Source organism: Cydia fagiglandana, chromosome 2, assembly GCF_963556715.1.
Source record: "Cydia fagiglandana chromosome 2, ilCydFagi1.1, whole genome shotgun sequence".
Lineage (NCBI taxonomy): Eukaryota > Metazoa > Arthropoda > Insecta > Lepidoptera > Tortricidae > Cydia > Cydia fagiglandana.
In genome coordinates, this window is record NC_085933.1 from 26,043,436 (window position 1) to 26,057,393 (window position 13,958).

A 13,958-nucleotide genomic window follows, 5' to 3' on the forward strand; every position below is an offset into this window, starting at 1 on the left:
CATTCGAGGCCAGTGAAGGCAAACAAGATAAACTATCGAGCGGAACTGTTATAACCGGAACATTGTGATTCGGAGGAAACAAGTTCCGAACTTTAACCTTAGGAACCTGAACTTGGAATGCTTGTCTATCACACCGTAATGGATGGCCTATTTTCATTTTTATACATAGAAAGGAAAATAAAGTTACCCATTGTTTGGGGTATCTTTGCTCCAACTTATAGTTTACTTAGAGGCGCAAAATTACTCCGCCAATAAAGAGCATTTAAAAAACAACCAACGTAGTAATTGAGTATTATAGACCTATCTGACCAGATAGACGAATATTACATATCAGATAGAAATTTCGACCTTACGCCAAAATCAGCTCAAACAGAAAAGATTCTTCAAATTCAGTCAAAAGGCTTAAAAATATACACCAAAGAAATTTCAGACCATTGATTGACTGTGTAAATTAATCCCAATGGTACTTCAACTATACCAGAATACTTTTCTACGGTCAGAAGAAAAGTACTTAACGCAATTATTTTTGCGATAACACAAATAATCGTTTCTGATTGATTTATCTAAAAAAAATAGAAAATTACTATACCTACTAACAGCAATAGAGACTCATAATTATAATAACTTTACTATAATTACTTACATTAACAATAAGCAAACGTCACATAACATTACACTCATTACACTGGTACCAAAACAAAACAGAATCTCGATGTGAGTCGAAATGTTCAATATGACATTGTTTCCAGCTATGTAATCCATTTTTCCGAAAGCTTCATTCATCCGAAACTAATGTACCTACGCGAAAGCAATTATCTGTGGAGCGCAACTCCGATAGAAAATATTGGTAAGTTAGATTTGCTTTGATGTTGTTTTACAAACAAAAACATGCAGAATATACAGGAAAAAATTGACAATTCAGATGAATTTTGCTTGCAGAGTAATGACTTTTCTCTGAACCAATATGGACCAAATTTGGGCTTTCAATAAATAAAACCGGGCAAGTGCGAGTCGGACTCGCGCACGAAGGGTTCCGTACCATAATGCAAAAAAAGGCAAAAAACAAAAAACGGTCACCCATCCAAGTACTGACCCCGCCCGACGTTGCTTAACTTCGGTCAAAAATCACGTTTGTTGTATGGGAGCCCCACTTAAATCTTTATTTTATTCTGTTTTTAGTATTTTTTGTTATAGCGGCAACAGAAATACATCTTCTTCTTCTTTGTCCTCGCCTTTGTCCCGCTACACGGGGTCGGCTTTCTTAACCATGTCACGCCATTTGTTGCGGTCATATACGTCATTGCATTCCAATGAGAGAGTTTTCATGTCCCTTTGGACAGTCGTTAGCCATGTAGCTAGCGGCCTACCTCTTCCCCTTTTGTCTGTTGCGATGGAAAGGCACTTTTTCACGACATAATCGTCTGATCTACGCATCACATGGCCATACCACCTGAGTCTGGTCTCTGCAAGTTTATCAGCAATCGGGGCCACCTTCAGACTACCTCGAATATATTCATTTCGCACTTTGTCTTTTAACGTGACACCACTCGACCATCTCAGCATTCGCATTTCGGCGGTGTGGAGTTTCTGTGTGTGTGTGTGTTTTTAGCAGCCCATGTTTCAGTGCCATAGTATTGTCGGTCTTATTGCAGTCTTATACACTTTGCCTTTGGTTCTTACTGGCATCTTTGTATCACACATAACTCCAGTAAGTTGGCGCCATTTGTTCCACCCTGCTGTGACTCTGTGCGTAGCATCCGCGTCTATCGTGCCATCGTCTGATATCACAGATCCAAGATCTGCAGACAACAGAAATACATCATCTGTGAAAATTTCAACTGTCTGTGAAATTTGTCAACGGTTCGTGAGATACAGCCTGGTTGCAGACGGACGGACGGACGGACGGACGGAGGGACGGACGGACAGTAGAGTCTTAGTAATAGGGTCCCGTTTTACCCTTTGGGTACGGAACCCCAAAAAAGTTACCTACAAATACTCTATTCGCAAGTACTTACTGCTCGACGCTGCACTAGTATTCGACATGGGCACTTTATATGTCAAAGTGACAAGGATTAAAGAATACAGAAAAATCTTCGCCGTTCAAGTTTAACCTATATTACTTTGACATAAAGTGTCCATGTCAAATATTCCTTATAATATTTCTATTTCGCCTAGCATCTGCAAAATGGCGAGAAACAAAGACAAATTGAATAAAAGTTGTGAAATAACGTTGGCGTAACTATAAGGATGTAGTTATGAGTACAACAAGTTTCAAACTTAGGATGTTCCTGACCGTCTGTCACACCGTCGCGAACAGTTCATGACTAAAATAACATATGTCTTTTACAAAGGTAAAAGTGATCAGGGCGGCTACCAGTGTTGGCCGAACATTAATTGCAATTGACCATTAACCAGTACAAATTGAACCGTAAACGGTAACGGACGGTTACAGTTGATGGTTCTATTTGTACTGGTTAATGGTCAAGAATATTCAATTGCATTAATGTTTCGGCCAACACTGGCGGCTACGACCGCTTACCGCCCGCGTAACGTTCTGATTGAACCCTTATGGTAAAGACTCTCACTTACTCTCTTTTCTTATCCCAGATTTCTATATCTGTCAGCTCAATTGACTAATTTACCCAATCAGGCTGCTTTTATACCAATTCTGTACTGGAATGACAGATCGGTGGAGAAAATTGGGGCAGTCAAAGTGCTATTTCATTATCTGGGATTTTATTTTATTTTTTATTTCATACTTAAAGTCTTAAATCCTTAAAATTATTTTGGCGACACGACAGTGTTTTGCTGTGTCACCCGTTCTGGTGTAGGATTTAGCAGATTCCCAAAGAACCGCCGAAATACAACTCCCCTGTACTAGTCATTACGTAACCTAGGCCTAATAGGCCTAGTACGGTGTGACAGACAGCCTCAACTGTCGATGTCGCTCACTTCGCCTATTAATCACCGCTGAAAGCAAAGTTTGCACCTCGTTGGCTGCTATTGCTTCAAATTTGTTGGCCCCGCTTGACTTGGGAATTATGAATTGATGCTTAGTCACATGACAGTATGAGGATGTTAACTTGATTTTAAACAACTATGTGAAGGCTCACAGGATTCTGTTTGGTCCTGATATTGTGTCGCTACCAACAGCTTACATATATTTAGCAAGCGAGCCCTCCGTGCGGTCGTGTATAACCCAACCTCGCTTTAAAACCGTGAAAAGCAGTGTGAAAAGTCATGTGTTTCTCATTCGTTTTCAAACGACGTTCATTATGTCGCTCGGCCAACATAGGACATTAAGCCAAGTCAAAACAATAATAGCTCCTATCGAATTCCCATTACCAGGACGTTTCATAATGGGGATTACGCCATTAAATTGCTCAGAACGGGCAGTTTGTGTTCCGAGCCAAGTCTATTCAAGAAGCGTAACTTGGAGATTGTGAGTGCATCTCTAGTGGAACCATCAGGACTTTAAGTACACTATGTTTTTCCAACCCTGAGCCATGCTTTGTGAAGTGAATTATGTAGTTTATACTCCTTTTTAAGATAAAGGCGGTGGCAGTGGTGGCATATAGCGATAAAAGCGTGCGACTTTCAATCCGGAGGTCACGGGTTCAAACCCCGGCTCGTACGAATGAGTTTTTCGGAACTTTTGTACGAAATATCAATGATATTTACTAGTCACTTTTCGGGTAAGTAGGTCTAGTTTACCCTCTGGGTTGGAAGGTCAGATGACAGTGATTTTTGTAGAAACTAGTGCTACGCCAATTCTCGCGATTAGTTGCCAAGCAGACCCCTCATGAGCCGTGACAAAATAGCAGGATAACGCGAGGAAGATTATACTTTTTAACATAAAGGAGGCAAACAGATGAACGCCGGCGCTGACGAGCGGCCTTCTCCAGATGCCGTTGAGTGCCGCAAAACGGGGGCCTAGGCCGGCACCCGAAGACCAGGCAATTACGTAGTAGCCCGCGGGCCGCATGCGGCTCGTGAACCTGTCACTTGCGGCCCGAGAGCCGCCTTGGCTATTTTGTATGTTATATATCACCTCCGTTAACTACTATGTGGCCCTTGGCTGCTAAATGGTTGCCGACCGCTGGCCTAGACGATCAGCGGCGGCCCTACAAGAGGTGCAGCTGTGGTCCACACATTCACCGGTCCCAACTCGGAGACCGATTGCTATATCCGGATCCGATGGACAATCTATTGGCTCCTCTACACGATGGGCCAACGCCGGCCACTCCAAGGGACGCTTTTATGCGTTAGAGGGAGCAAGTGATATTGCTATCTCATTCTACCGCATGGCTGCGTCCCTTGGAGTGGCCGGCGTTGGCCCATTAACCATTACATACACTGGTCTTCAATGACAAAACGTTACAGTCTCCTCGTGAATTCCACTCAAGTTCCGACCGCGTACTTATTTGATAAACTGCAAGGACCCGCTTTGAAGCGACTTGCTCTTAGTTCTGTACACTGCGGGACACCGAAATTGACTTGTTCTCGAGTGGTTCGTGGTAATGCAGCGATGAAATGCTGGGATGGTAAAACGGGCTTTGCTGAGTACTTTATAATATACATATTAATATGTATATTTTTAAATTATTGTTATTTTAAAGCTACTTTATAATGGTTTTAAATCCTTTTGATATTCTACCTTATATCAACAAGGTAGGTACTCATATAGTTGTTTTTTAAAAGACGCTCTTGATGCTCGAAACTATGAAAAGGAAAGCGATGATAATACCGTCTTGCCTGCGTGAGATCCTGACTCAACAGTCATCTTGTTGCATTTATTATTAAATGATTATTTTATTATTCTTGTGTGAAAACAGAATTAAATGAATGGTTTATTTGCGATAGCACTCGTAATTACTTCGCTGAAATTAATAAAGATTGCCTTTTTACTTTTCTTGTTAAACATTTGCCACAACGAGGAAAACAGAAGTCAGATTGTATTTCCTGTGTGTTCCTGAAAGCAATTATATTCTCGAAATGAGACTTTAACATTTCAATGGAATTTAATTCGAGCATAATTTACTCGTATTTTTACTAATAATGCTTTATAATTCCTTACTAAATTTGCTAAACGAACGAACGAACGAACGAATCGTTAATGCTATCGTTGCTGTCGGATATGGACCCGGGTCCATATCTGAACCCGAAATATCGGGTAGTATTACATTTCCGGACCCGGGTTCATATCTGAACCCGGAATACCGGGTAGTATTACATTCCATGTATCCATGTTATTTTGTCCGCCAGTGCCCGGACAACCAATTACCGCCACTGCAACAGTTTGATTGCGACCGCCGTGTTCCGTTTGTATCGCGTTTGTGCTACATCGTTATCATACTATACCTACTACGGAATCTGGTAGTGCCACTGTGATTTCATATGAAAATATGATTTTTAGAGTGGCACTCCCACATTTCGTTACTTCTTCTTCAAACAAAAACATCACTTTTGACACTGACAATATCTAATCCATATTGCATCTAGTGGCCTTATTCTCTGAGAATGCCAAGGAGCTCGAGCAAATGATAAATGCTCTCGCCCAAGAAAGCGCAAAGGTAGGCTTAGAGCTAAATTCTGAGAAGACCAAAATATTGACCAACAGCCCCATCAGATACCCAATAAAAGTAAAGTGCAAACCCATAGAATATGTAAACAATTATATCTATTTAGGAAAGCAGGTATCCTTCAGCAAAGAGAGGAATGAAGAGGAAATTGAAAGGCGCATAGCCATTACATGGAAGAAATTCTGGGCTCACAAAGAAATAATGAAGGGTGACTACAGACTCCATCTGAAAAAGACTGTAATGGATACTTGCCTCCTACCTTGCCTAACGTATGCTTGCCAGACGTGGGTACATACAACCAACATACAGTCTAAAATAACAACTTGCCAAAGAGCTATGGAGCGGAGCATTTTAAAATTAAAGAAAATTGATAAAGTAAACAGTAAAATAATCAGAAAGAAAACTAAAGTAACTGACGCACTCACTCACGCTCTAAGAATGAAATGGCAATGGGCAGGGCACATTTCACGCGTCACAGACGACAGATGGACTCTAAAAACCACCCAGTGGAAAGGCCCAGCAAGCAAAAGGAAAAGGGGTAAGCCAAAAACACGTTGGTCTGACGACTTACGAAAAATAGCAGGGGAAAATTGGATGCTACTAGGAAGGGACAGGAAACGCTGGAAGGATATGGAGGAGGCCTTCACCCATAAGGGATCCACATAAAACAAACATGAAATAAACATACCATATTATAAAAACAACGAAATGTAAAATTTTATGTAGAAATAAAAGGCTATAATAATAATAATAATAATTGCATCTAGACGTAATATTTGACGTATCTTAAAGTTCGAATCAGGCAGTAACTCACCTGCATATTGCAAATCTTGTACCGCACTGGCTCGCCGCGACAGCCGACCGGCGACGAACATGTTCGCAGCTGTCGCGACACGCCGCCGTCGCACGTTCGCGAGCAGAGCGACCATTCGCTCCATTGCGACCAGCCTCCGCGGTCCTGGGGAAGATGAAATACGAATAGTGAAATTAAGGTCAATGTGGGAAGACCGTCTATAGACCGACCGCTTAAATGAGTCCTCGCCTGCGCGGTACGGGGGCGACGGGGTAGGACGACTAAGGGTGGCGGGGAAGGTGCGGGCGGCAGGCGTACGGCCGTACGGCGCCCGCACCTTCTCCGCCGCCCTTAGTGGTCGGACTATACTCGTAAGCTCTTTCGCCGGGCCAATTCGAGTTTTAGTTCTTCTTTTTAGAGTTCAGTAGCCAAAGGGTAAAAACGGGACCCTATTACTAAGACTCCGCCGTCCGTTTGTCTGTCACCAGGCTGTAACCACGGTTCAACTTCGGTTCAACAGTTGAAATTTTCAAAGATGATGTATTTCTGTTGCCGATAACAACAAAACCTAAAAACAAAATAAAATAAATATTTGAGTTTGGATCCCATTATTCTCTTGCCGTTTATGCGTCATGGTATGGTACGGAACCCTTCGTGCGCGATTCCGACTCGCACTTGGCCAGTTTTTTAAATATAATTATCAGACATAGAAGTTATTGTGGCAAAATAAAGTGATTGACAAAATTAACTATCGACATTTCTCTTATCGATGTAACTTTATCATCGATTTTAACACTGTATAATAACATAGCTATCGCGAAGTACACGACAGGTTCGATATCTTCTTTGATATTTTAATTGTTTTCTGTCCTTTGGGCGTTGTATACTAGAGTTTTTGTTTTATTTTCTAGTACACTAAATATAGTAAAAAAGAAATTATATATGTGCCAGTTTGTAATTGATTTGCATTCTTAAAATTTGTAGGTTATTTACAGCAAGTAGAAGTTACATCTTTTAATTATTAATCTGTCACAGACTTATCGATAGCAGATTTATCGATGTTTCATTTTCTCAAACACTCGATTATGCCACAAAAACTTCTATGTCTGATAATTATGCGATCTGATTCAGATACTAGTCAAAAGTAACGTTTTTGGTTAAAGAAATGTCACTTTTAACACTGACAGATTAGTATCGTATCGCAATCAGATCGCACAACTACAACTCGAAGTGGCCCGTACGTAGCAACAATTGTTCGTAGTAAGAAAACTCTGCTACGGACTACAGCGTAGCACATGTAGCGTAGTTTGCCAATGAAAGCATTGCATTTTGCTACACAATGCAACAATGAAACGTTGGACTGCTTTCCTTCAGGCATTCACCTCGGGCATTTTTATAGAGTTATATGACTTTCAGAAATTGCGGATATTATTGAGTTTAATAATAATACCCGGGCGTTCCGGATAAGGAGCGTCTTTCCTGTGGACGATAGTATTATTAACGAATTGGGTAGAATTTATGACATACGGCCTGATTCGAACTTTAAGATGCGTCAAAATTTGCTATCGTATCTTACGAGATGGATCGGACGACGGATAACGTTTCTTTAAACAAAAAACCGGGCAAGTGCGAGTCGGACTCGCGCACGAAGGGTTCCGTACCATAAAGCAAAAAAAAACGGAAAAAAATGCAAAAAGAAAACGGTCACCCATCCAAGTACTAACCACGCCCGACGTTGCTTAACTTTGGTCAAAAATCACGTTTGCTGTATGGGAGCCCCACTTAAATCTTTATTTTATTCTGTTTTTAGTATTTGTTGTTATAGCGGCAACAGAAATACATCATCTGTGAAAATTTCAACTGTCTAGCTATCACGGTTCGTGAGATACAGCCTGGTGACAGACAGACGGACAGACGGACGGACGGACAGCGAAGTCTTAGTAATAGGGTCCCGTTTTACCCTTTGGGTACGGAACCCTAAAAACGACACTTTAGACACTGACATATCCGATCCATGTCGTATCTTTAGCAAATTTTTGACTTATCTTAAACTTTGAATCAGGCCGTCGGTCTTTTACATTTTTTACTCGGTATAATTACATAATTATGTACAGTCAAGGACATAAATATTCAATGCATGTAGGTATATACACAGTTTTTATTTATTTATTTAAATATTATTGCAAAAAAGAATACTTATCGTACGAAAGGCGGACTTAATGCCAAAAAGTATTCTCTACCAGTCAACCTTAAGATTGCAACCAAAGCAGAGAGTTTTTCACCCCAATCCATTAAAATAAGGTAAACAACCTAATGGCTCCTCTACACGATGGGCCAACGCCGGCCACTCCAAAGGACGCATTTATGCGTTAGAGGGAGCAAGTGATATTGCTATCTCATTCTACCGCATGGCTGCGTCCCTTGGAGTGGCTGGCGTTGGCCCATCGTGTAGAGGAGCCATAACAAACAATATTTTTGACCTTGAAGGTAAAGCAACCCCAATCCATTAAAATAAACGTAGGTAAACAACCTAACAAACAATATTTTTGACCTTGAAGGCACGGCAAAAAAAACGAATAAGTATACTAAGGTATTTTTTATCTTAATCTTTCCTTGACACCTAACACTCACAACAAGCTTAATGAGAAAAGCGTCTGCGAGTGACAAATAACAAAGGTGGAGCCACTGACTTAGCACCGATAGATGCCGCAACCAAGGCTCGGAACCGGTTTTTTCTGTATAAAAATACCGGTATTATTACGTTCTTTTTCGTTCTTTGGTTTATTTATTATTTCATTTTTATGGGTCAATCTAATAATACAAAGTCGTTACCTAAATATATGATTCAGTCCTACGGAAAGAGAATAAAAATTATTAAAAATATTCGGCTATTTTGGGATTTAAAAAAAATCCGTTCCGAGCCCTGGCCGCAACATAAACTTCATACGTGAGTTTAAGATTAATTTTTACTATTGAGAGTACAGTACATGACTTTTCAAAAAAGCAGTTTTCAGATATAAAACGAGAAAACCCTGTGACACCAATTCATGCAGCTCAGCGGAGTCAGAAATATGGTATTTTTCACCTCAGTTAATTTTAATAAGCGCGAATAAAATTGAGCTGAGCGAGAATAGGTAAATGAAGTGTTTCTATTGGTTCATGACAAACACTTCCCTCCTCGCACATCTCAGGTAGAAACGCTGCCTAAAAGGAGTTTCGTTCATTAGAATAAACCAGAACCATTTCATTTCATTTTGAATCGTTTAAAACAAACAGAAAAGCATCGAATGAAACAAATACTCCCAATGCACGTTTCAAAGGAGCGATGCTCAAAGAAAATTAAAAAAATGTAAACGTGAAAACATGTTATCTGCTTAAAAGGATTCTCGGATGCACTTTCCGTCGACAAAAACTGAAATATTCCATTTCTATCGTATGTTTGATAAATCGGAACTGTTGACGGATGTACGATTTGTTTATTTTGCAGATTGCCTGGCGTTTGACGTTTCGTGCAAAACAAGAAAACAAGTATATGGAAGAAATCTATGAATCCTTTGAAAGCTTAATTATTTTACTACATTAGTATTGTTTCGAATTACCTTATATGGCGTATAAGGTACGCGCGTCATACGATCTTAGATATGTCAGTGTCAAAAGTGACGTTTTTGTTTAAAGAAACTTCACTTTTGGTACGGACATATCTAATCCGTAACTATTTTTTTTTTATTATGTTTTTTTTTGCTAGAAATTAAAATACAAAAAAAATGGGGCGAGTTTACTCTTAAGAAACAAAAAAACTTTTATTAGCTCTGTTATTTATATGAAAGTATTTTGCTTCGTTTCTGCTTGTATTTACGAATAAAATTCGATTTCTTCTTAAATTTGATATTTTTACTCTTTTCCGGTGATGCAAGTTACGAGTAATAGTTATTTAAGATACAAGTGCGAAAAATACGAAATTCGGACCGTTTGGACACGAGTTGCGAATTACCTATTCGCACGTGTGTCGTAGAACGTTTTACAGTACATATGGCTCTTTAAATTTTTGATGTAGTCACGTAATGTGCTTATTATAGCACAAGGTGTCGTAATGTAGCACCAGAGTAAAAGCAATTTTCATGCAAGAAACGAAGTGTTTTAGAAATGTGCCTTCAAACTCGTATACTTTTGTCACAGAATTAATTTACTTTATAATAAAGCTTAGCCGCGTTCTAAGCCGCCATTGTTCACTATCTCACTTCCCAGTCGCCTTTTCAGAATACATATTGTTTACCTAGTATGAATACCTCTCAAATAGGTAATGTACTTAATATTTTGTTTAAGTATTTACATTCATAAGTATTCATAACATAATATACATTACTATAGTTCGTTTTTTTTAGCATTAGAAAGAACTTGCAAGAAAGTAAGCGATCTTAACATGTCTTTTAATTTAAAAACGCTTTTTAAAAATCAAAAACTATTACTTATGAAAGCAGAAGAATATAAATGATCGTATTAGATTCATAATTGTTACATATTTGCCGAAACTTATTTTTAAAATGTGTTTTTCAATTAAAAGACATCAAGATTGTTTACCTTATTTCTAATGCTAAAAAAAACGAACTATAGCGACCCGCCCTGGCTTTGCAGTTTGCACGGGTTAACAATTTAAAACATAAACATAAATTAAAACCTTAACAATTTTATTTATTCACCTAAGCCTTTCTGAAGAATCACTCTACTGATAGGTGAAAATCGGTTCAGTCAATGGGTTCGTTTCAATTTATCGCGAACAAACATACACACAGACAGTCGCAGCAGTGGACTTCGCGAACAAACATACACACAGACAGTCGCGGCAGTGGACTTCGCGAACAAACATACACACAGACAGTCGCGGCAGTGGACTTCGCGAACAAACATACACACAGACAGTCGCGGCAGTGGACTTCGCGAACAAACATACACACAGACAGTCGCGGCAGTGGACTTCCCGCACAAACATACACACAGACAGTCGCGGCAGTGGACTTCGCGAACAAACATACACACAGACAGTCGCGGCAGTGGACTTCGCGAACAAACATACACACAGACAGTCGCGGCAGTGGACTTCGCGAACAAACATACACACAGACAGTCGCAGCAGTGGACTTCGCGAACAAACATACACACAGACAGTCGCGGCAGTGTACTTCGCGAACAAACATACACACAGACAGTCGCGGCAGTGGACTTCGCGAACAAACATACACACAGACAGTCGCGGCAGTGGACTTTGTTTAATAAGGTGTGGTGTAGTGATTATAATGTTTCTAAACCTTGGCTTGCTGAGCTGTAGACCTCGCGCCCCATGTCCAGGGCTCCGCCATTACATTTTATTCCAAATTACTTTTTAGGGTTCCGTACCCAAAGGGTAAAGACAGGACCCTAGTACTAAGGCTCCAGTGCTGTTTGTCCGTCTGTCTGTCACCAAGCTGTATCTCATGAACCGTGATAGCTAGTTGACATTTTCACAGATAATGTATTTCTGTTGCCGCTATAATAACGAATACTAAACAGTACGGAATCTTCTGTGGGCGAGCCCGAGACGCACTTGTCCGGTTTTTTATTTGGGATATTAGGAAAACTTGGTGTATCTACGAGTAAATTTATTTTAAACGTACAGATATGTCTGCGAGCGATATTCCTAATCTTATATTAAGGATTGCGGAGGTTGCAGGTTCAAGTCCTGCCGGAAGCGTAATTTTTCCCGTTTTTTCCTTTAATAATAAAATTCGGTGTATCTATTCTCCCTACATCTGTTGTGACCTTGTTCCAGCTGGAATCACGGCGTTAATGAAACATCAATCAAAACCGGGCAAGTAATTTGCCGGGAAAACGTTTCAAGTCACGTCCCACGGAGTACGAGTAGGTACCTCACTGAAAATAAGTGGTTGGTCTGTGGGTACCTACCTAGGTACCTACGCGCGGAGAGTGCTTAGGACAAGAATCAGTATTTTGGGTTTATTATATTGATTTTGAAATGGACAACATAGCATAAAAAAAAACAAACCGTATTTTGGAGGCCATTGGAGTGTTTAAACCCCTGACGAGGAATGTTATATTATATCTGCGACACCGTAACTTCTTAACGGGTAAACCGGGATAGCGGGTAAACCGATCAGGAAGTGGTTTTTGTTATTTGAAAGACACATTTATCAAAATCGGTTCATCTGTATTGAAGTATTCTAGTGTCGGTTTGATGTCAGTGCGCGTTCGAATTGACCTGTTAGTTAGTATAAGGATAACATTTCATTTCTAACCGCATTATTGTCAATTTTACTATGGAAATTCACAATGACAGTGCCGCGTTAAGTACCGGTAGTGCAGCTGCGGCTAGAAATGGAATGTTACCATTAGGAATAAGACAGCAATATGTCTGGAAAAAAATCAAAAATTAAATTTATTGTAAATGTTGAAAATGTTCACTGTTCTTTTCAAACAACAAATGTACGTTTTCCATCAAAGCTAAGCCGTAAGCTTCACGCCTTATTTTACATTTTAAAATTTATAAAAAAAAACACATCAAACTCTCAACAGGCGAATACCCTAAACAAAAATGCAACGCGCGAATTTAAAAATCACAAGACTCCGCTTCTATTAAAAGCAAATCTATGGATCTTTCGCACTCTCCCATCTTGATATGTCTTGCTGATATAATTCCAACCTTACTGCAAAACAATAAGGTTGGGAATTTGATGGTTAGTGACGAAGTGATGTGAAGTTTGTGAGATGCCTCGCAAATCTCGAAATACTTTATACATGCGCTCGAACGAAACACTCGGTGAGAATGGGAACCTTTTATCGAATTTTCTGGTTCACGGGGTCTATTTGTGGAGCACACGTGAATAGTTAATATTAACGATGAAAATAATGTTGCAGAAAGTTTTTAAGCGGAAAATTAGGGTACAGGCGCCTCTTTATAACAGTTACAATTCCCTGGCAATTCGGTCGTTAAGTAACCTATAGGCCCCGAGCATGAACTATAGGGGGCAGCACGGGAGCCGTCAGATTTTTGGCGCGAGGTGTAAATGTGTCGTTAATGCCCACAAGCCCACAAGATGTGGCAGAACCCACAAGAAAGCGTACCGACGAAAACGGTAGATGGTAGCACTTGTGTGGCTATGTACTTGTGTGCACATATGTTTCCGATTCAGGCCACAAGATGGCAGACCCTCCGACACGCACGGTCCCTATCTAGGTCAATTTTTACTAGTTGAACCACTGAACTATTATTACTACGTTTAGCTGCGGGACAGAGAACCATAAAAGCGGAGCGTGAATATCGCGACCTAAACGCGTAAGCGCCATTAATTTTATGACGCTTACGACGATTTGATCGCTTGGTCTTGCGATTGCGACAACATCATTGTTTGGTATGGCTTCTATAACCTCTAGCCGCCCATACGTCAAACCTTGCCAGGCAAAATTAAATTTTATTTTGTCAACACAAAGTTCAAATTAGAATGGAACAGAAGACCTTTTTATAGGTCTCTGGGCGGCTAGAGGCTACAGTAATAATTACTCAATCAGTTAAACCAGCAATGTGTACGGCGATT

At 40.1% G+C, this 13,958-nt stretch overlaps 2 protein-coding genes across 2 annotated transcripts in view; one reads left to right on the forward strand and one right to left on the reverse strand.

Moving 5' to 3' along the window:
- LOC134679542 (protein madd-4) overlaps window positions 1-13,958 on the reverse strand; it is a 425,780-nt gene that overhangs the window by 85,496 nt on the left and 326,326 nt on the right. The window contains exon 5 of the mRNA XM_063538500.1: window positions 6,397-6,540. Within this exon, the coding sequence (XP_063394570.1) occupies window positions 6,397-6,540 (144 nt within the window). The remainder of the gene's footprint in view (window positions 1-6,396; window positions 6,541-13,958) is intronic.
- The window catches only part of LOC134679544 (uncharacterized), an 89,159-nt gene that overhangs the window by 66,574 nt on the left and 8,627 nt on the right, over window positions 1-13,958 (forward strand). The gene's annotated exons all lie outside the window — the stretch shown is intronic.